This window comes from Hypanus sabinus, chromosome 17, assembly GCF_030144855.1.
Source record: "Hypanus sabinus isolate sHypSab1 chromosome 17, sHypSab1.hap1, whole genome shotgun sequence".
NCBI classification, from domain to species: domain Eukaryota; kingdom Metazoa; phylum Chordata; class Chondrichthyes; order Myliobatiformes; family Dasyatidae; genus Hypanus; species Hypanus sabinus.
In genome coordinates, this window is record NC_082722.1 from 79562337 (window position 1) to 79586095 (window position 23759).

Genomic DNA, 23759 nt, shown 5'->3' on the forward strand with positions numbered 1-23759 from the left:
AGAGTGCAGAAGACAACAAACTATGCAAATGCAAATATAAATAAGTAGCGATAAATAACCAGAATATGGGATAATACAATATGGTCCTTAAGGTGATATCCAGATCAGAATTCCGATGTTAATTGTGCACTCGCATCTGGTGGGTAAGTTTTGAGCATTTGTGTTAGGATCTAGGCATCCCAATGTGGCCGCACCCATGGCTGAGTTTGTTGCCGTTTCTGTTCTGTTCCCACCCATGGGTGGCTCAGTGCCACCCACAAAGGAGTCCGGTCCCACTGTGATTGACAGCCGAGGCGGCGCAGCCCCGCCCCTCGCCTTTGGCCAACCAGAGCCCGGCGCCAGCGACCCCGTGACCCGGAGATGGAAGTGCGACGTGTAGCGGGAGGCGGCATGGCGGGCGGGCTGCGGCTGGAGAACGCAAACCCGCTGGTGTTCGGCCGGAGCGCCGAGCGGCCTGTCACTGCCGCCGAGCAGGACGAGCGGCAGGCCGAGCTCATCGACGGCAGGGAGGTCTTCGATATCCGGGCCCGGCCGAACCGGGAGTTGGAGGGGAAGCTCCGGATAAAAGTTTCAGGGCAAGGGGCTACCGGGATGAATTGTCAGGATAAGGGTTTATCCCGGGGTGAAGGGTCAGGATATGGGGATCCCGGAGTGATGGGTCAGGATAAGAGGACCCCGGGGTGAAGGGTCAGGATATGGGGATCCCGGAGTGATGGGTCAGGATAAGAGGACCCCGGGGTGAAGGGTCAGGATATGGGGATCCCGGAGTGATGGGTCAGGATAAGAGGACCCCGGGGTGAAGGGTCAGGATATGGGGATCCCGGAGTGATGGGTCAGGATAAGAGGACCCCGGGTGAAGATGTGTAAAAAGGGTCCGAAGGATCATTGGGGACCCGAGTCACCCCAACCACAAACTGTTCCAGCTGTTACCATCCGGGAAACATAAAACAGCATAAAAGCTAGGACAGCTTCTTCCACCAGGCCATCAGACTGATTAATTCATGCTGACATTGCTGTATTTCTATGTTGACTATCCTGTTGTGCATAATATTTATTATAAATTACTATAATTGCACATTTGAATGTAAATTAAAGATTTTTGCTCCATGTATTTGAAGGATGTAAGTAATAAAGTCAATTCAATTTAAGGATAAGGGGATCCTGGGATGATTAGTCAGAATAAGGGGTTTCCCAGGTTGAAGGATCAGGACATGGGGACCCCGGGGTGAAGGATCAGGATAAAAGGTTTCCCCAGTGTGAGGGGGTCAAGATGGGAATTTTTCCAGAGTGAGGGGGTCATGGAGTCAGAGTAGGGGTTTTCCCAGAGTGAGGGGCAATGGAGGAGTATCAATCAATCGTACACCCATCAATCTACAGGCAGGCCAGAACCTGGGCTTTATTATTTTTTGTTTGGAACTATGTTTTTCTGCTGTCGTAAATATATGTGCTATATGTGAGTGCTGTTTCACACCTGGGCCCCAGAGGAACGCTGATTCATGTGTATGGCTCACTGACAATTAAACTTGAACTAGAGGGGTCATGCAGGAGGGATTCTTCAGGGTGAGGGGTCATAGAGGAGAGATTTCCTGGGGAGAGGGGTCAGCAGGTTGAGGAATTAATGAGGAGAGCTCTAGGGTGAAGGTCATGTCAAGGGGTTTCCATGGGAGAGAGGTTGGGGGCAGAGGGATTCCCCACGGAGAAGGGTATAGATGTGATAACCCCACCCCTGGGATTCAGGTTCCCCAATCTAGCCATGGAAACCTGGTGTTCTGTGTGGGAGACCATCGCGGGATTGAGATCCCGGGTAGAGGTTTGAGGCGAGATCAGGAATTAAAGAGGGGAGAGGCATGATCGAGGGCAGGTATCAGCAGTTCTTACAGAGTGTCTAATGTTGAGTGATTCTCTTTGATCAAACATTCCTTAACATCTACATCTGATCAGATCGATCAATGACCCAGAGCACCCACTGAGTCTGGAGGAACTGAACGTGGTGGAACAAGTTCGCGTTAATGTAAGTGCAATTCAACCTCCGAGATTTTATTAAAATAAGATTGTAGAGATTCTGCAGATAGTGGGAATCCTAAGTAACACAATTTGTGGAGGAACTCAGTAAGTCACGGGCATCATGGATGGAAAAGAGTAAGTCGATGTTTCGGGCAGGTTCCCTTCAACAGGATTCCTGGTGGGATGTGGACCATAGATTACAACAGGAACTGGAAAAGACCTGTCAAAAGTGCAATGTTATAATATTCTTGGGAGATTTCAACATGTAGGTCAATTGGGAAAATCAGGTTGGTAATGGATCTCGAGAGTGAGTTGATTGAATGCCTACAAGATGGTTTTTAAGAACATATAGGGGATGAGCAAAATGGATTGGGTATTATGTACTATAACAAACTGGAGGTGATTATGGAGCCTAAGGTAAAAGAACCCTTAGGAAACGATGATCACAATATGATTGAGTTCAACTTGAAATTTGATTGGGAGAAAGTAAAGTTTGATGTAGCAATATTTCAGTGGAGTAAGGGAAATTACAGTGGTATGATAGGGGAGTTGACCTGTGTAAATTGGAAGAAGATGATGGCAGGGATGATAGCAGAGCAGCAATGATGTGAGTTTCTGGGAAAAGTGAGGAAGATGCAGGATAGTTGTATTCCAAAAACAAAAATACTCAAATGGCTGACAAGGGAAGGAAGTCAAAGCTAATTATAAAAGCAAAAGAGGACATACAACAGAGCAAAAATTAGTGGGAAGACAGGATTGGGAAGCTTTTAAGACCTTTCAAAGAGTAACAAAAAGAATCATTAGGAGGGAAAAGATGAAATATGAAAGCAAGCAAGCAAACAATATCAAAGTAAATAGTATGTAAAAAATAAAAGGGGGGTGAGATTGGATATAGGACGGCTAGAAAATGAGTCAATTGTTAAGGATGAGGTTATGGAGTACTTGGTGACACATGACAAGGTAGTACATGGTTTCCCTCAGGGAAAATCCTGCCTGACAAACTTGTTGGTATTCGTTGAGGAGATTACAAGTAGGATAGATGAAAGGGATGCAGTAAATGTATATTTGGACTTTCAGAAGGCCTTTGACAAGGTGCCACACATGAGGCTGCTCATCCAGTTAACAGCCCATGGTATTACAGGGAAGTTACTAACATGTTAGAGCATTGGCTGATTGGTAGGAGGCAGCCAGCAGGAATAAAAGGATCCTTTTCAAGTTGGCTGCCAGAGATGGTGGTGTTCCGCAGGGGGTTGGTCTTGGGATCACTTCTTTTTATGCTGTATAGCAATGATTTAGATGATGGAATAGATGGCTTTGTTGATAAGTTTCCAGATGATGTGAAGATTGGTGGAGGGGCGGGTAGTGTTGAGGAAACAGGTAGGCTGCAGAAGGACTTAGATTAGGAGAATGAGCAAGAGAGTGGCAAATAAAATACAAAGTTGGAAAATGCATGGCCATGCACTTTGGTGGTAGAAATAAATATGCAGGCTATTTTCTAAATGGGGAGAAAATCCAAAAATCTAAGATGCAAAGGGACTTGGGAGTCCTTGTGCCAAACACCCTAAAGGTTAACTTTTAGGTCAAGTCAGTGGTGAGGAAGGCAGATGCCATGTTAGCATTCAATTCAAGAATGCAAGAATTTGGAATGCAAGAGCAGGAATGTGATGCTGAGGCTTTATAAGGCACTAATGAGGCCTCTCCTTGAGTAATGTGAACAGTTTAGGGTTCCTCATCTAATAAAAGATGTGCTGGCATTGCAGAGGGTTCAGAAGGATGATTCTGGGAATGAAAGTGTTATACAAGGTATGTTTGGTGGCTCTGGGTCTGTATTCGCAGTTTAGAAAGACGGTGGGGGGATCTCATTGAAACTTTTCAAATTTTGAAAGGCCTAGATAGTAGATGTGGAAAGGATGTTTCCCATGGTGGGGGAGTCTAGGACAAGAATGACACAGCCTCAGGACAGAGGGGCATCCATTTAACACAGATGCAGAGTAATTTCTTTTGCCAGAGGGTGGTGAATTGTGTGGAATTTGTTACCACAGGCAGATTTGGAGGCCAGGTCATTGTGTGTATTTAAGACAGAACTCAATAGGTTTGACTGAACATGGCATCAAGGGGAAAAAAGATCAGCCATGATTGATTGGAGGAGCAGGCTCGATGGGCCATATGGCCTAATTCTGCTCCAATGTCTTATGGAAATGTGGACAATATTCATTTTCATCGATGCCGTTCAACCTGCTGAACTCCTCCAGCATTTTGTGTTCATCTGTCTTCGTAGCATCATAATATTTTATGTCTTGCACAGTACTGTTGCTAAAAAAATACAAATTTAGAGACACTGTCAGTGATAATAAACCTGAGTCGGATTCTACCTGACTGTCGACCTGTTTTACTTGCTGCCTGTTACGCTACTGGCATTTAGGGCAGCAATGAAGTCCCTCCATCTCTGGCAGTGTACAGAGTTTCTTTCATCGTGTCATCAGCTTCTTCTTGGTTTTCACCACTGTCAGTCATACAAGTATCGAATGGAGACTCCGGAATATCGTCACACTTGGATGTAGAAGGATTCTTCATTGCTGTTGCCTGAACAGTTTTGTTTGACCAGTTAGGGTTGTTAGCCCTGAACCTGGAGGACACTCAATCTGGCCTCTCCCTTTTAACCTGTTTGGTACCAAGTAGCTCTAAGGGGAGATTGTGGAGAACTGGTTGAAGGTGCATTGAATGTAAAAGTTGTTTCATTGGATACAACAGATAACTTGACAGAATCACAGGTGAAGTGTCAGCTCACTTCGAAGGACTGTGTGGGGCCCTCATCGCTGTTGAGGCTGGCCGTGTGCATGTGTCGTGTTGTCACGTCACGGTTTCCATTAAAGGTAGAATCAGCTCAAGTTGTGGAAAGCGGGGCCTGTTGATTGACGATTGAGCAATTTTATGAATATATAACCCTGAACTTTGCATGCATTCTGTAAGTTAATGCATTTTAAGTCAAATTAGTCAAAAAGAGTGCTGCTGTAATGCGCCGTTTGGGCTAATTGGAGGTCACAAACAGAGCATGAGAGTTTTAGTAGTATATAGATAAATTCAAGCAGGCTTTTTCCACTGAGGTTGAGCGAGACTGGAACTAAATGTCATAGATTTAGGGCAGTGGTTACCAAACTTTATGTTACCATCCCCTTGGCTCCCAGATCTCCTCCCCAGGCCCCCCTCACTTTCTGGCCATTGCATAAAAACTATGAAGAAGTTTGATTGGCTATGTATGGTGTAAGAAAAAAATAGGAACTGCTAATTCAAAGCAGTGACAAGTAACACAATTTCTTCAGTCTGGATTTCTCCTGATCTCTCGAATACATAAGTGTCAAGTTGCTTTTCAACAACTATAACGCACTTCAAGCAATGACTAAGAGAATGGTGGGATAGCAAGAGATAAGATGATTACTAATAATAAATACTTCGTTGATCACAAGTGGGAAATTCTTTTGTTACAGCAGCGACATTTAAAAACAGACTTAATGTGCAGACTTAACCAATAATAAAGTACAGAACAGTAATAATTTACCAATGTACAATAATGTACGAAATAACGAAGCAGAGACTATTGTACTATGATGTGTGTTCATCTATCGCACAGCAATGAACCTTTGCATATGCTTATTGCACTTAGTAGGAAAGATTTTCTGTAATGATCCCTGTGACAGTGGAGCTGAATGAGTCTGTTTGAAAGGATGCTCTGCTGCTCATTCAGTAGGTCACGGAAAGGATGTGTCTCTCCACCACTAAGAGACTGGGTTGTGGTCAAGGACGGATCCAGCTTTTCTGATGAGTTTATTTAGTCCTTTTGCATCACCAGCACTGATGCTGCTCCCCAACATAGAGCAGCAAAGAAACCACAATGATCTCTGTATTATGTGATCATTGCAGTCAATTTTGAGGCATCAAGGATCAAATGCTGATAATTAGTAATGTATTTAAGTATTAATTTCTTAAATTAAGCTTGTAATCTCTCAGCTGCCTCCCCCTTTACTACCAAGTGCCTCCCCACCATCCCCTTAGATAAAACCACTAAATAAAACCACCCCAGGATAAAAGGTGAACTATTCAAGGGGTCCTGATGGAGAACTTACACACCCAGAGGGTGGTGTGAGTTTGGAATGAGCTGCCACTGGCTGTTGCGGTTGCAGGTTCATTTGTAACGTTGTGAGAGAAAATTGGGTAGATAGACGGATAAATGAGGTATCGAGGGCCATGGTCCGGGTGCACATCAATGGGTCTTGGTAGAAGGTCAGATCTGCATCGACTAGATGGGCCAAAGGGCCTGTTTCTGTGCTGAAGTATCCTACAAACACCAGTGAAACCTGTGACATTGCACATTTTAAACCAAGTTCTTTTCTCTGTATTTTGAACAAAACGAGCTGTGCAAAGGTTAATTTTGGGAGGCGTGGAGTTGCAGCCAAAGAGATCTTATGTCAGAGCAACCCGAACTCTCACCGTTCATTCACCCATCTGTCCTGTTTGCTGATCTGTACTGGCACATTCTTGTTGTTCAGATTTTTTCACAGACCTCCCTCCCAGTGTTACAACTATCAAACATACTTTTTTGACCATATTCTGGGGGAGTTGCAGCTTAAAAATAAAACATAGAACATTACGGTACAGTACAGGCCCTTGGGCCCACAATTTTGTGCTGACCTTTAAACTTGCACTTAAGTTTAATCTAACCCTTCCCTCCCACATAGCTCTCCATTTCTCTATCATCCATTTGCCTATCTAACGGTTTCTTAAATGTCTCCAATGCAATCACCTTACAATTATGCTCCCTTATATTAGCATTTCTGCCCTGGGGAAAAAGGCCCTGGTTGTCCATTTACCTATTCCTGGTATAATCTTGGACACTTCTATCAATCACCTCTCATCCTCCTTCACTACAAGAGAAAACCCGTAGCACGCTCAACCTTTCCTCGTAAAACATACTCTAATCCACGCAGCATCCTGGAAAATTCCCTCTGTGTCCACTCTAAAGCTTCCGCATCCTTCCTGTGATGATGCAATCAGAACTGAACACAATATTCCATGTGTGGTCTAACCAGGGTTTTGCCCCAGTTCACCACCCTCCTCATCCAACCAGCACATCTCTATGTTCCTGTTCAAAGGTTAAATTTAATGTCAGAGAAATGTATACAATATACATCCTAAAATGCTTTTTCTTTGCAAACGTCCATGAAAACAGGTAAGTGCCCCAAAGAATGAACGACAGTTAAACGTGAGAATCCCAAAGTCCCCCCCAGCTCCCCCCCCCCCCCGCGTAAGCGGCAGCACACAACGATCCCCCTCCCCCCACCAGCAAAAAAAATGCCCATCGGTACCATCACCGAGCCCAAGCATGTGTTAAGTTCTCCTCTTGCCTTTAAAGTTAAGAAAAGCTTCCATTACATGATGCACTCCAAGAGAATCTACAGAATCTGGTATTTTAGAAGATTATGTACAAGATGTTAGATCTGATCAGAATAAGCTTTATTTATCACTGACCTATCGTGGAATTTATTGTTATGTGGCCTCTTTACAGCGCAAGACATAAAATTACTATGTTAGAAAACTAGTGCACAAAATCCTCCAGAGTCCATCAAAAACTACAAACTACTGTCCATCCCAACACTGACATCTCAGACAGGCTTCCTCTCCTGCAACGAGAGGGGAGACCAACTGCTTGCTGTTCCAATGTTACAATCTGCAAGAAGGCAGACAGGTTGATGGGGAAGTGGGGAGGGTGACAGATGTAGCTAGAGAGCATTCTGACTGTTTACATCACCACCTATATGAAGTCTCCAATGCACAGGGTCAAAAGAAACTGCAGAGAATTGTAGATTAGGGCAGCTTCATCGTGGGCACAAATCACCCCAGCATCAAGGACCTCTTCAAAAGAACATCCATCAGAACCAGAATCAGGTTTATTATCACCAGCAAGTGTCGTGAAATTTGGTAACTTAGCAGCAGCAGTTCAATGCAATACATAATACAGAAAAAAAAACAAAATAAAATAATAAATAACTAAATCAATCACAGTGTATTTATATGGAATGGATTAAAAATCATTCAAAAAACAAATGGGCATGGTTTGAAAATAAGGGGTAGGTCATTTAGGACAGAGTTAAGGAAAAACTTCTTCTCCCAGAGAGTTGTGGGGGTCTGGAATGCACTGCCTCGGAAGGCAGTGGAGGCCAATTCTCTGGATGCTTTCAAGAGGGAGCTAGATAGGTATCTTATAGATAGGGGAATCGAGGGATATGGGAAGGCAGGAACCGGGTATTGATAGTAGATGATCAGCCATGATCTCAGAATGGCAGTGCAGGCTGGAAGGGCCGAATGGTCTACTTCTGCACCTATTGTCTATTGTCAATATATATTAAAAAAGTGAGGTAGTATCCAAGGGTTCAATGTCCATTTAGGAATCAGATGGCAGAGGGGAAAAAATTATTCTGAATCGCTGAGTGTGTGCCTTCAGGCATCTGCACCTCCTTCCTGATGGTAACAGTGAGAAAAGGGCCATGCCCTGGGTGTGGGAGATCATTACTAATAGGCTAAAAGCCCTCACCATCTGGGACCTCAAACGAGAAAATGTGCAGATGCTGGAAGTCTGAGCAACACACACAGAACGCTGGAGGAACTCAGCAGGCCAGGCAGCATCTACGGATAAAGGTACAGTCGATGTTTCGGGCTGAAACCTTTCTGCAGGACTGGAGAAAAATAGCTGAGGAGTAGATTTGAAAGGTGGGGGGAGGGGAGAGAGAAAGACGCCAGGTGATAGGTGAAACTTTGAGGGGGAGGGATGAAGCAAAGAGGTAGGAAGTTGGTGAAAGACAGAACACCACGGAAGAAAGAAGATGGGGTGGGGGGAAGCACCAGAGAGAGGCAATGGGCAGCCAAGGAGATAACATAAGAGAAGGACAAAGGGGTAGGAAATGGTGAAGTGGGGGAGGCATTATTGGAGGTTTGAGAAATCAATGTTCATGCCATCAGGTTGGAGGCTACCCAAGTGGAATATAAGGTATTGTTCCTCCAACCTAAGTGTGACCTTATCCCGTCAGTGGAGAAGGCCATGGATGGACATAATTGGAATAGGAATGAAAAGTGGAATTAAAATGGGTGACCACTAGGAGATCCCGCTTGTTCTGTGTCGGGTCTCGCCAATATATAAGAGGCCATACTGGGAGCACCGAACACAATATATGCCCCCAACAGACTCACAGGTGAAGTGTTGCCTCACCTGAAACAAAAAACACAATAAATATTGAGAACATGCAATGAAGAGTCCTTGAAAGTGAGTCCATAGGTTGTGGGGACAGTTCAGTGTTGAGGTGAGTGAGGTTAAGTGACGTTATCCCCTCTGGCTCAAGAGCCTAATGATTGAGGGGAATTAACCGTTCCTGAACCTGGTGGTGTGGGTTCTGAGGCTCCTGTGCTTCCTTCCTGATGGCATCAGTGAGTAGAGAGCATGCCGAGATGGTGGAGGTCCTACAGCGCTCCATGTAGGTGTGCTTAGTGCCTTTACCCATGATGGACTGGGTCAGATATCCTCTAATTTTTTGTATGCTTTTCCATTCAAGTGCCTGGGTGTTTCTATACCAGACCATGATGCAGCCAGTCACTGTACTCCCCACTGCACATCTATGGGAGTTTGTCAAAGTTTTAGATGAAATGCCGAATCTTTGCAAACTTCTGAGGAAGCAGATGCTGAGGGTTTTGGGCAGAGCAGTTGCCATACCTAGCTTTGGTGCATTGAGATGGGATGCTTCTATGTACAAATTGGTGAGTGTCAGTGGGGGCTTGCTAAAATTCCTCAACCTTCCATGTTCACAGGTTACTCAGAAAGCAGTGCATACAAACAATTTGATTCTAATTTTCACACTGTTGGTGTCACAGGTTGCCTTGATAGTAGAATCTGAACCTTCCAGCTTTGCCCCTCAGACAGGTTTGCCTGTGAGACAGACTAACAAGGAGTTTCTGCAGATTGTACTGACCTTGCTTTGCCTGTCCTTGTCCAGGTGGTCGATCAAGAGAACAGTGTGTCAGTCGCCTTCACGCCAACAATCCCTCACTGTAGTATGGCCACACTGATTGGCTTATCCATCAAAGTCAAGCTGCTGCGATCTCTACCTGCCCGCTTCAAGGTGAGAGCTGCATAACAACGTGGTTGCATACCAGTTACTGTAGAGCGACTGGGTGTGCGAGAGTGCATGTATGTGTGCGCACAAATGCAAGGAGGCATCACTTGCATGGTGATCCATGCGTGACTGAGTGTATGTGTGTGTGCGCAAGTTTCATTTGTGGGGTGATGGGCTTTAATCAGAATCATGTTTGTTATCACTGACAGGTTATGAAATTTGTTGTTTTGTGCCAGCAGTGTAGTGCAAAAGAAAAATTTGTTGTAAGTTACAAAAATAAGTAAGTAATGCAAAAAAGGAATAAGAGATAATGTTCATGGACTCTTCAGAAATCTAATGGCAGAGGGTAAGAAGCTGTTCCTAAAATGTTGAATGTGCATCCTCAAGCTCTTGTACCACCTCCCTGATGGTAGTAACAAGAAGAGGGCATGCCCCAGATGGTGATGGATCCTACCTTCTTGAGGCACCACCTCTTGAAGATATCCTCTAGTCGGGAGGCTTGTGCCTATGATGGAGCTGACTGAGTCTGCAGCCTTTTCCAATCCTGTGCATTTGTCTATCCATATCAGACAGTGATGCAACCAGTCAGAATTCGTTCAAAGGTTCACATGTTTGTTCATTATGGGCCATGTACGACACTGGTGACCATGATTGATCTTGGTAAATTTTTCTACAGAAGTAGTTTGCCATTGCCAGTGTCTTTACAAGACACGTGACCCCAGCCATTATCAATACTCTCCAGAGATTGTCTGCTTGGCGTCAGTGGTTGCTTATCAGGACTTGAAATAAGCACTGGCTGCTCATGCGACCATCCGCCACCTGCACCCATGGCTTCACATGACCCTGACTGGGGGAGCTACGCAGGTCTTGCACCTTGCCCTAGGGTGACCTGCAAGCTAGTGGAGGGAAGGAGTGCCTCACACCTCTTTTGGTAGAGACATCTTCATCCCACCACCCATGTCTTCACAGTAGAAATTTGCGAGAGTCTTTGGTGACATAATGAATCTAAAACCCTAATGAAATATAGCCATTGCTGATCCTTCTTTGTAATTCTGCCTCAGTGACGATTTCATATTCGCACTTACATCCACAGTAATGAAGTGTTTCCAGAGGCTGTTGATGAAGCAAATTAGCTCATGCCTGAGGGGTGATTTAGATCCACTCCGTTTTGTCTTCTGGAGGACCAGGACCATGGCAGATGTCATCTCATTAGCTCTTCACTCAACACTGGAGCATCTAGATAGCAAAGATGTACACATCAAAACGTTCTTTATCCATCACAGCTTATTTAACACCATCACCCCTTCTAAACTAATCAATAAGCTTCAGGAACTACCGGTGGTGGGGGGAGTGCACAGTGACCGGGTCTCTGATACCGAGTCTGGTGCTGTGGCTCAGGAGAGCAGAGGTAAAGAGGACTGCAATGTTGATAGGAGATTCCTTAGTCAGAGGAACGGAGGCAAAGTTCTGTGGGCGCAATAGAGACACTGGGATGGTAGTTGCCTCCCTGGTGCCGGGAACAGGGAACATGTGTCAGATCGGGTCCATGGTGAGGGTGAGAAGCCAGAAGTCTAGATACATATTGTCACTGATGACATAGATATAGACAAGGTGAAGAGGTCCTGAAGAGAGATTTTTGGGAGCTAGGTAGAAAGTTGATAAACAGACCTCTCTGGATGGCCTGTGCCACAAGCCACTAAGGGTAAGAATAGGATGATTTGGCAGGTGAATGTGTAGCTCAGGGGCAAGGGCAGGGATTCAGAGTTGTGGGTCATTGGGATCTCTTCTGGGGAAGGTATGTCCAAAGGGCAGATTACACCTGAACCCGAGAGGGTTCACTATAAGGGCATAAGGCATATGAGCAGCCCATCGAGTCCGCTCCACCATTTCATCATGGCTGATCCCAGATCCCATTCAACCCCATATTCCTGCCCTCTCACCATATCCCTTGATGCCCCGATCAATCAGGAATCTATCAACTTCTACTTTGAGTATATCCCATACTTGGCCTCCACCAGTATGTGGCAGAGCATTCCACAGATTTGCCACTCTTTGTCAAAAAACATTCCTCCTTACTTCCATTTTAAAAGGTTACCCCTTAATTTTGAGGCTCTGCCCTCTATTTCTAGCTACCCCCACCAGAGGAAACATCCTTTCCACATCCACTTTGTCAAGTCCTTTCAACAACAGAGTTGTGACTGGATTTTGTCCCTGTGTTGCCATTTTGCCACCTTGATGGCTCTATGTAAATCATAGTGGCTTCTCTGGAGCTGAAGGCTTTATCCCTTGTGCTGAGAGCAACACGCACTAAACTTTTTATCCAAGGCTTCTGGTTTGGATAGACTGGGACAGATTTTTAGGGAGCAATGTCTTCAGTGTGCTTCCAAATGAAGCTTGTGGCCACTTCTGGGTATTCGGAGATGTTGTCAGCTCAAAATGATTCCCAGGTGATGCTACCAAAGCAGTCTTGTAACATTGGGCAGTGGATAGTTTTCACTGTGGCCTCTTCCTGTTTCAGTTTCTGCCTTTCGGCAAGCAGGCAGGCAAGAGCAAAATGGAGGAATGGTCAGACTTTCCAAACGGAGGGTGGAGAAGTGCTTTGGAGGCATTGCGGAAGGGAAAGTAGCAGTGGTCATGTATGCTTCCTCCCCATCTGCTTACCTCGATGTGTCGGATAATTTGGAAGGGAGATTTTGCAGGAAAGGTCTAGTGAGCAAAGAGGTGCTCATTGATCGGGCGGGACACAATGGGCTACGGAGTTAACATGCCATCCTTTCCTCAGACCCTGCTTTTGCTCACCATTCTTGACTTTATGCCCCTCCAACTTCTGTCCTGAACTTGACCTTCTGTTGTGGGTTTATCCTCCCTGCAGGTGGATGTTCACATAACACCAGGGACCCACGCATCTGAACATGCAGGTAAGCAAGCCAGTATCATCAGCAAACACTCTAATTGTGCCTCGTATATTCACATCCAGATCAATTACATAAATGCTGACTAATAGGGATCTCGACACTGACTCCTCCTGGGGCACCCCACTCGTCACAAGCCTCCAGTTGTTGAATTAACCTTCAAACAATATCTTCTGCTTCCTATCATTGAGCCTATTCTGAATCCCAGTGAACTCAGCCTCAAGATCAGGGGCCCATGGTGGCCTAGTGGTTAGCATGATGCTATTACAGCTCGGAGTTCAATTCCAGCAATGTCTGTAAGGAGTTTGCACATTCTCCCTGCAAGTCCATGGGCGTGCTCCTGTTTCCTCCCACATTGCAAAGGCGTATAGCAGTAAGTTAATCGGTCCTGTGATTAGTCTGGGGTTAAATCCATGAGTTGCTGGGTGGCTCGGCTCATTGGACCCGAGGGGTCTGTTCCACACTGTATCTCTTAAAAAAAATAAAATCTGCTTGCCTTGCGGGACCTTGTCAAAGGCCTTATTAAGATGCATGTAGGCAGTAGCCTCTCCCCTACCTTCGTCTCTTCTTAATAGCTCCTTAAAATCTTGAAACGATTCCTTGGAATATCCTCTTAAGCCCTGATGTATGTCTTCCCTTATTACAAAAAATAAACAATAATCCCTCCGTAGAACGTAGAACAATACAACACAGGAACAGGCCCTTCGGCCCAGAATGTTGTGCTAATCCAATTAAATGGCCAACTAATCTCTTCTGCCTACACAATGTCCATATCCTTCCCTTTTCCTCATGTTGATCTGCCTAACAAAGTTATAGAGCACGCAGCGCAGAATCAGTATCCCAGGACACTGAGCTGCCAGTCCTGACCTTCTGCCAGACATAATTCTGATATGGCCACATTATTGAATATTGGAAGGCCTATATAGAATGAAGCTGAAGAGAATGTTTCTAATAGTGGTGGAGTCTGGGACTGGAGGGCACACACGTCTCTTTAGAAAAGATATGAGGAGGAATTTCTTCAGAATGAGGAGGAATTTTCTTAGAGAATGGTAAATCTGCAATTCATTGCCACAGAGTCTGCAGAGGCCAAGTCAGTTGAGTATGTTTAAAGCAACCTTACTAGTTAAGAACCTATCAACCTTTGCTTTAAATATGCCCAATGATTTGGCTTCCACAGCCTTCTGTGGCAACACATTCCACAAATTTGTCACCCTTTGGCTAAAGAAATGTCTCTTAATCTCTTTTCTAATGATGTTTTCTGATCCAAGACTCCTCCACTGCAGGAAACGTCCTCTCCACCTCCACTCTATCTAGGCCTTTCAATATTAGATAGGTTTCAAAGAGATCTTCTGGCACCAACGTGGCCTGCCCTAACTTACTAACCCCAACCAATACATCTTCGGAATGTGGGAGGAAACCCATGCGGTCACGGGGAGAACGTACAGACAGTAGCATGAATTGAACCGCGATAGCTGGTGCTGTAAAGTGTTGCAGTAACCACCGCGCTACTATGCCGTCCATTGCAGGGGAAACCTGTGAAGCTTAGAGTTTAAAACTTTACAGCACATTAACCCCTTACAGACAACAGGAGGAAGTGAATCCAGGTAACGAGTGCTGTCGAGCAAACGGTGATGTCACCCTGTGGAGTTTTTCTAGCCTTTATATTTTTATATCAGATTTCTTCAAGGAAGCATCAATAGCTAGATCAACACTCCAGTCACCCAGAGAAAGGAACTATAAGACCATAATACAAACAGAATTGGGCCATTTGGCCCTTCGAGTCTTTTCCACCATTCAATCATGGCTGATTTATTTTCCCTCTCAACCTCATTCTCCCTCCTCCCCGTAACTTTTTACACCCTGACTAATCAAGAACCTATCAAACTCCATTTTAAATATACCTAAAAACGTGCCCTCCACAGACATCTCTGGCAATGAATTTCACAGGTTCACCGCCCTCTGGCTAAAGAAGTTCCTCCTCACCTTCATTCTAAAGGGACGTCCTCGTATCGTGAGGATGTGCCCTCTGGTGCTAGACTTCCGTACTGTAGGAAAAGGTGTAAATGTAGCCACCTCTACCACTTTCTCTGGCAGTTTGTTTTCATCTTCTAGTACAGAATCACTTTATTGCCAGTATGTGAAACATACCAGGATTGATTGTGGTTCAGTGCCAAGCAGAAATCACAGGACAATACCATAACAGACAATAGTGAGCAGAATGGTCACATGTGCAAATGTCAATTATCAAACTTAAATAAATGTGAACATATAAACCAGTTAAATAATCATCAACAGAAGGAGAATACGAAAGACCACTTAACGAATGTTGTGCAGGGACAGTTAAGGTATTACACTTGACTGAGTTTTGTTGGGAAACTTTCCCTCTCCTAAGTATTTCCTCTTTCGCCTTAAACCTATAGACTCCCTGGCCCTAGGAAATGTTGTGATCATCCACTTACCTTACACTCCTCATGGTTTTATAAACTTGTGTAATGTCACCCCTCAGCCCCCTTCACCCCAGGTAAAACAATTCCAGCTTATCCATCTCTCATAACTCAAGCCTTATAGTCCTGACAACATCTGTGAACCTGTTCTACACCCTCTCCAACTTAATGACATCCTTCCTATAACTAAGTAAACTGCTCGCAATACTCCAAATGCAGTCTTACCATCATCTTGCACAACACAATAAATTATTTCCCATGGTAGGGGGATTTTAGGACAACAGGACATGACTTCAGGATTGAAGGAGATCCATTTAGAACTGAGATGCAGAGAAATTACTTTAGTCAGAGGGTGGTAAATCTGTGGAATTTGTTGCCAAGGGCGGCTGTGGTGGCCGAGTCATTGTGTGTATTTAAGGGAAAAGATAGATAGGTTCTTGATCAGCCAGGGCATCAAAGGGTATGGAGAGAAGGCAGGGTGGTGGGGATGACTGGAAGAATTGGATCAACCCATATTTGAATGGTGGAGCAGACTCAATGGGCCGAATGGCCTACTTCTGCTTCCATATCTTATGGTCTAATGCTTTAAAGCAGCCAGCTATATGTGCGGGTTCATTTCCTGCCGATGATGCTAAGGAGCTTGTATGTCATCCCTGTGACCACATGAGCTGCTCTGGCTTCCTCTCACATTCCAAAGATGCACAGGTTAGGGTCACTGAGTTGTGGGCCTTCTGTGTTGGTGCCGGAAGCTTGGTTACCTTTGCAAGCTGCCCTCAGCACATCCTCGCTGATTTGGTTTCATTTTGCTGTATCTTCTACGTACATGTGACAGCTAATCTTTGTCTTTTTATCAATCCATTCCAACTCCATGTGCTCAGTGCCCTGACTGTTGAAGGCCAATGTGTAAACGCCTTCACCAGCCTGTCCGCCTGTGTCACAACTTTCGGGGAACAATGTACCTGTTTCTCCAGTCTCTTTGTTCTTCAACACTGCTCAGGGCCCTGCCGCTGACTGTGTGCGAACGGGCAGCGGACCAAAGCGTCTGTTTCTGTAATGACTGGGACCACCCGTGGATATGGGAGCCTGAGGGGTGACTTGGTTTTGTATGTGACTCTACTGATGGGATTTACTGTGCCTTGCACTCTGCTCATTCTCAGCGAATGTCTGCTTCCTTCCCCAGTGAACAAGCAGCTGGCAGACAAGGAGCGAGTGGCTGCAGCTCTGGAGAACTCGCACCTGCTGGAGGTCGTCAATCAGTGCCTGTCAGCCAGAGTCTGAGCCTCCTCTCTGAGGCTGGAACACTGGGTGCTGGCGGGCCAGGCTCCTGGGACAAGGGACAGGGTTTTGGTGATGTGTCTGCAGGTGTCTGTGCACACTTGTGTACATGGACGGGGTGTGCCTGTGAGTGTGAGTGTGTATACACATTTGTGACATGGAGTAGCTGGCCAAGCGATATCTGTGCACGTGTGTGTGTGTGTACATGGAGCATGTGGGTTAGTGTGTGTGCATGTGTGTGTTTGGGATGTGGAATATGTAGAGTATATGTCTGTGGGTGGACGGATGGATGTGTGCATCTGGGTGTTTGCCTCCTGGAGTCACAAAGCTAAACAAAGGTCTCTCTGTAGTCTGAATGAGAGTCAGACATCATTCACGTCTGCTGTGGGTTGAAGGTGATTGCACACTGTCCCTTCTCTCCTCTCTCGGCCCGATGGAATTGGCCACTGTTGGTAGGGGTGGGCAATGTTACTGCCAAGCCTGGCACTGGGAGGGATGGAAATCAGTTAATGAGCCCATCCTCAGCAATAACCTCTGGCCACCATCTAAGATTAGTCTCTGGGGATCGGGCGAAGCTGTCTTCCCGTTCTGTTATTTTATATCCCACTCTCACAGGTGTTACCTGTATTTGCTGACACGCTGCTTTGCGCACATGAGTCCCCTCAATCCCAGGTACTGTACGTTGCGGCCAGTTGCATTCGGAATGTTGGCCTCTGGATAATTTTCTGCAGATTATTAACAGAATCAACTCTGTTAGTTCGGCAGTAGCTTTAAAATGTATTGTCTTTGGAAACAAATACAGACTAGATATACTTGCAATCCCTGACTTACCACAGTGGGTGTTAAGTCATTCAGGTTAACAAGATGAGCAAATATTTTAACTTTTCTAATTACTGTATCCACTTGTCTGGGAAGAGGCTGAAAGATATTACCCCCCCCCCCCACCCCAAAGTTATCGTCAGTAGCACTGCTGTCAGAGTAACACACAAAATGCTGGAGAAACTCAGCAGTTCAGGTAGCATCCATGGAGAGGAATAAACAGCCAATGTTTTCTGACAAAGAGTCTCTGTCTGAAACGTAGATTGATTATTCCTCTCCATAGATGCCACCTGACATGCTGAGTTTCTCCAGCTTTTTGTGAGCTACTTTAACAACAGTGTTACTGTATTTTGTATTTTACACAGAGGATGGTGCATATATGGAACAAACTACCAGAGGAAGTGGTAGTATTTTGTGTGTGTTGCTCTGAATTTCCAGCATCTACTAAATCTCTTGTGTTGATATGTTGCTGTCAAATCTCTTTTATTGGCAAATGTGTGAAACTGGACTGAATTAAAGCTACAAAATGTGTTGATTCTTCTGTTAGCTGTGGTTGTGTTATGTTTCCTCTGGACATGTGTTTTACTCATATATCAGCACAACATTGGACAGGCTGTCCTAAGTCAAAGTAAATTTATTATCATGTACACTCAGAGGTCAGAGGAGAATGGCCAGACTAGTTCAAGCTGAGGGAAGGTGACAGTAATTCATATAACCAATGTTACAACAATGGTGTGCAGAAGAGTATCTCTGAATGCACAACACGTTGAGCCTTGGAAGTGGATGAGCTACAGCAACAGAAGACCACACCGGGTTCCACTCCTGTACCTAATAATGGCCACTGAGTGTATGTATTCTGCACACCACTGTTGTAATGATTTTCACCTTCCAGTCAGCTAGAATTAGTCTGTCAAAACTCTGACCTCTCATTAACAAGATATTTGCCCACAGAATTACTGTTCACTGGATTTTTTTTTACCATTCTCTATAAACTCAAGAGTTGTGTGTGAAAATCCCAACTTTCTACAATACTCAAACCACCCCATCTGGCACCGTCAATCATTCCACAAAGTCACTTTAATCACACTTCTTCCCCATTCTGATGTTTAATCTGAACAACTGAACCCCTTGATCATGTCTGTATGTTTTTATGCATTGAGTTGCTGGCACGTGTTTGGCTGATTAGATATTTGCACTAATGGACAGGTGTACCTAATAAAATGGCCACCAGGCATTTCCAAGTTGGGATGTTGTGTGACTCGGAGGGAAATTTGCAGGGGGTGGTGTCCCCCATGTTTTTGCAGTTGGTAGAGATGGTGGGTTTGAAAGGTGACATCTCAGGATTCGATCAAAACCTGTTGAATACTGAAAAGTCTAGATAAAGTAGATGTGATGATGTTTCCTATTGTGGGGAATCTAGGATCAGAAGGCACAGCCTCAGTAAAAGGACGTTCTTTTAGAACAGAGAAGAGGAGAAAGGAAGTGGTGAATCTGTGGAATTCATTGCCACAGACAGCTGTGCAGACCAAATCATTGAGTATATTTTAAGCAAAGGTTGATAGGTCCTTGATCTGTCAGGGCATCAAAGGTTACAGAGAGAAGCCAGGAGAATGTGTTTGAGAGGGAAAATAAATCTTCCATGATGGAATGGCGGAACAGACGTGATGGGCCAAATGGCCCAATTTGATCCCTTCTTTCTTTCTTTTTCAATCTTTTTATTAAATTTTATGTATAAAAAAACATAACATAGTATTGTATCAAATAGGTTATGAATACATTAGACAGAATTAAATTAGTAACAAGATAACAATATCTTAATAAACTATCAGCAAAAAAAAGGTCATACAATAATCAATCTAACCTATATTGATTATACATGTAAAAGATTAAAAATAATCATCAAAAGAAAAAAATATATAAAATACAGGAAAAAATGTATATTAAAAATTTTTTTAAAAATAAACCTAAACTAACATGGGCAATAATAACAGTTTATATGAGTCTGATAGTGTCAAAAACTCCGGAACTCCATACCAGAACAAGAATAAAAAGAGTAAAGGTCTGGAAGAAGCCAAATTAATTAATATGAAAGTGTGGAATGAACGGTCCCCAAGTTTCTTCAAATTTAATTGATGAATCGAAAATAGTACTTCTAATTTTTTCTAAACTTAGACAAGAAATAGTTTGAGAGAACCACTGAAATATGGTAGGAGGATTTACTTCTTTCCAATTTTGTAATATAGACCTTCTGGCCATTAATTCGTCTAATTGAAGGGGAAAGTTGACTATCATCCTCATTTAGTATACCAAAAATTGCAGTGATAGAATGAGGTTGTAAATCAATATTCCAAATTGAGGAAATGGTAGCAAATATGTCCTTCCAATAGTTATATAAAGTGGGACATGACCAAAATATGTGGGTCAATGAAGCCACATCTGAATGACATCTGTCACATTGAGGATTAACATGAGAATAAAACCGAGCAAGCTTATCTTTAGACATATGAGCTCTATGTACGACCTTAAATTGTATTAAAGCATGTTTAGCACATATAGAAGAAGAATTAACCATTTGTAAAATTTTTTCCCATTTTTCCATTGATATATTGTATTGAAGTTCTTTTTCCCATTCCTGGTTAATTCTGTCCGATACCTCTGGTTGTATCTTCATAATCATGTTATAAATAAGAGCCACTAATCCCTTCTGACAGGGATTTAAAGTAAAAATCATATCTGAAAAATCTATCAAAGTTGAATTAGGAAAGGATGATAAAACTTTATATAAAAAATTTCTAATTTGTAAATATCTAAAAAAATTTGATTTAGGTAACTTAAATTTGTTGGAAAGTTGGCCAAAAGACATCAAACTACCTTCAGAAAAAAGATCACGAAAACGTTATACCTGTCCTTTTCCATATGCTAAAAGCTTGATCTGTTAAAGAAGGTTTAAAAAAAAAGTTAAGATAGGGCTATCAAGAACAAAGTTTTTCAGAGTAAAAAACTTACGAAATTGAAACCAAATTCGTAATGTATGTTCGACAATAGGGTTAGATATCTGTTTATTAAGTTTAACTAAATCAGCAGGGAGAGAAGAACCAAGAACAGAGAATAAAGAATATCCTTGTGCATCATTACATTCTAAATTTACCCACTGTGGGCACAATGGTAAATCTAAATCTAGTTTCCAATATATTAAATTTCGAATATTATTTGCCCAATAGTAAAATCTAAAATTAGGTAAAGCTAAACCACCATCTTTTTTAGATTTCTGTAACTGTCTTTTACTTAATCTGAGGTTTTTATTTTGCCACACAAATGAGGAAATTTTTGAATCAATGTTATCAAAAAAAGATTTAGGAATAAAAATTGGTAAGGCTTGAAATAAATATAAAAATTTTGGTAAAATCATCATTTTAATAGCATTGATCCGACCAACTAATGATAAGGATAAAGGAGACCATCTAGTAGTAAGTTGTTGAATTTGAAGAAGCATAGGTAAAAAATTCAATCTGAATAAATCTTTATATTTCTTGGTAATTTTTATACCTAAATAAATAAAATTATCAGTAACAACTTTAAATGGTATCCTATCATTCAGTAAAGTTTGTGCATTTAAAGGGAATAATTCACTCTTATCCAAATTTAGTTTGTAACCAGAAAAGCTACCAAATTGAACCAACAAGGATAAAATAGCGGGAATAGACCTGTCAGGATCAGAAATATATAACAACAAGTCATCAGCATAGAGTGATAACTTGTATAACTTCTCATTACGGGTAATACCAAAAATATTAGGAGATTCACGAATAGCAATGGCTAAAGGTTCTAATGCAATATTAAATAATAAAGGACAACCTTGTCTTGTACCACGAGATAATTGAAAAAAAGAGGATCTATAATTATTCGTAAGAACAGAAGCAACAGGTTTATAATATATTAATTTAATCCATGATATAAAATTAGAACTAAAATTAAAATTTTTCAAGGCATTAAATTTGTCCATAGAGTTGTCCATTCAACTCTATCAAAAGCATTTTCAGCATCTAATGAAATAACACATTCTGGGGTTGTGGGTGAAGAAGTATAAATTATATTAATCAATTTTCTAACATTAAAAAAGGAATATCGGTTCCTAATAAAACCAGTTTGGTCTCCTGAAATAATCTGTGATAGTACCTTCTCTAACCTAATAGCTAAAATTTTTGTAAGAATCTTAGAGTCTACATTTAGTAGCGATATAGGGCGATAAGATGCACATAAAGTAGAATCCTTATCTTTTTTAAGAATTAAAGAAATAGTAGCTTCATATAAAGACTGGGGTAGTCTCTTCTTAATGAATGCATCATTAAAGATTTCACATAGCCAAGGGGAAAGCAAAGAAGAAAAAGTTTTTAAAAAATTCTATAATATAACCATCAGGACCAGGAGCTTTCCCTGAATTCATTGATGAGATAGCCTCTCCTACTTCGGCCATAGAAATAGGAGCGTCAAATAAACTTCGATCTTCATCTGTCAGTTTGGGAATATTCAAATTGTTAAAAAAATTATCCATCACAGACAGATCGCCATCAAATTCTGATTGATATAAAGATTTATAAAAATCTTGGAAAGTATTATTGATTTCTTTATGATCAGTAGTCAGATTACCGTCTTGTTTACGAATTTTAATAATTTGTCGCTTAGTCGAAATAGCTTTTAATTGGTTAGCTAACAATTTACCAGTTCGATCACTATGAATATAAAATTGAGCCCTGGTCTTAATTAATTGATTCTCAATTGAAGAAGATAATAATAAGCTATGCTCCATTTGAAGCTCAACTCTCTTCTTATAAAGTTCTTTGGTAGGAGTCACGGAGTAAATCTTATCAATTTCTTTAATTTTATCCACCAATAAAGCTATATCTAAATATCTTTGTTTTCTTTTACCAGCGGAATATGAGATAATTTGTCCACGAATAAAAGCCTTAAAAGAGCCCCAAAGTATTCCTCTGTCAATCTCTTCGGTATAGTTTGTTGAAAAAAATAAGTCAATTTGTGTTTTATGAAGGTAATAAATTCTGGATCTTGAAGCAAAATAGCGTTGAGTCTCCAAGATCTAGTATTAATGGAAGAGTCCGAAATCTTGATAGATAACTTCAAAGGTGCATGATCCGAAATAGCAATAGAATCATATTTACAATCAGTAACATCTGTTAGTAAACGATGATCAATAAGGAAATAATCAATTCAATTTGATCCTATGTCTTATGATCTCACATCTGGTCTTGTTACCAACTCGCCAAGCTGTGTCAATTATTTTCTCACTCTACCACCTCAGAAAAAATAATCATTTGAAGCAGCTATCAGATTTCCTAGTCCAGTGTAAAGAGCTCCAGTTCTTTTATTGCTGTCCAGGTCAGTTACATTCTTCAATTATCAAGTGTACTCGCCATGTATGTTTACCCTTGTGTAAGGGTGGCCTTACTGAAGTACTTCTGTGGTCACTGAGTCATTGTACAGAGATGATCCACCCACAAACAATCTAAACCTTTCAGACTCCCTCACTCCCTGACTACCACCTTGACTGCTGTGTGCACCTCCAAAATGCACGACAGCAGATCACCAAGACAAAGACTTTGGAGACAAATGAGATAACAGGTGCTGGAATCTGGAGGATCACACAAGATGCTGGAGGAACTCGGTGGGTCAGGCAGCGTGGCTGCACACTTGGTCACAGCCTCTCGAAGTCCAACCAAAGGTGTAATTGTTTGTCCTTGACATCTTTTTCACGATCGCAAGACATTGCTGGTTATCAAGAACATCAAGTATTGCAGGTCAACCCCATCAGCAAGTTGCTCGATAGCGGATGACTGGATTTGGTGTGGATGTGTTGCTGTCTGCTAAAGGAAGACAACAGTGTAGGTTTGCAGTCTAACAAATGGCATGAGTGATCATCTTGGACATTTTTCTTGTGATTGCAAGCACCTGATGGACATTAGGCAATATAGAATACTCAAGTCTGGTTCATTGGTGAGACTGATGGCAAAAGAGCTATGTGGCTTTGGTTGCGCAGACTGGACCCTCATGCCATGATGTATCCTTTTGCAGGTGCCCAGTAGAGGTGGTGTGGTGCAGCATCCATGCTAGATTGTGTCTCTTCTCTCATCAGA

General features: G+C 42.6%; 1 protein-coding gene across 1 annotated transcript; it reads left to right on the forward strand.

The window, feature by feature from the left end:
- The first annotated feature begins 353 nt into the window (after window positions 1–353).
- Window positions 354–18145, forward strand: ciao2b (cytosolic iron-sulfur assembly component 2B). Its single transcript, XM_059993312.1, has 5 exons — window positions 354–517; window positions 1932–2011; window positions 10041–10166; window positions 13033–13078; window positions 16697–18145. The coding sequence occupies exons 1-5, from the start codon at window positions 361–363 to the stop codon at window positions 16792–16794; spliced, it is 507 nt and encodes a 168-aa protein (XP_059849295.1). The 5' UTR covers window positions 354–360; the 3' UTR covers window positions 16795–18145.
- The last annotated feature ends 5614 nt before the right edge of the window (window positions 18146–23759 follow it).

Coding starts and splice junctions, on each gene's coding strand:
- ciao2b (XM_059993312.1), top strand. CDS start 361: ATGGAAGTGCGACGTGTAGCGGGAGGCGGCATGGCGGGCGGGCTGCGG. Junction 518..1,931: donor CGACGGCAGGGAGGTCTTCG/ATATCCGGGCCC, acceptor CTTAACATCTAC/ATCTGATCAGATCGATCAAT. Junction 13,079..16,696: donor CCACGCATCTGAACATGCAG/GTAAGCAAGCCA, acceptor TTCCTTCCCCAG/TGAACAAGCAGCTGGCAGAC.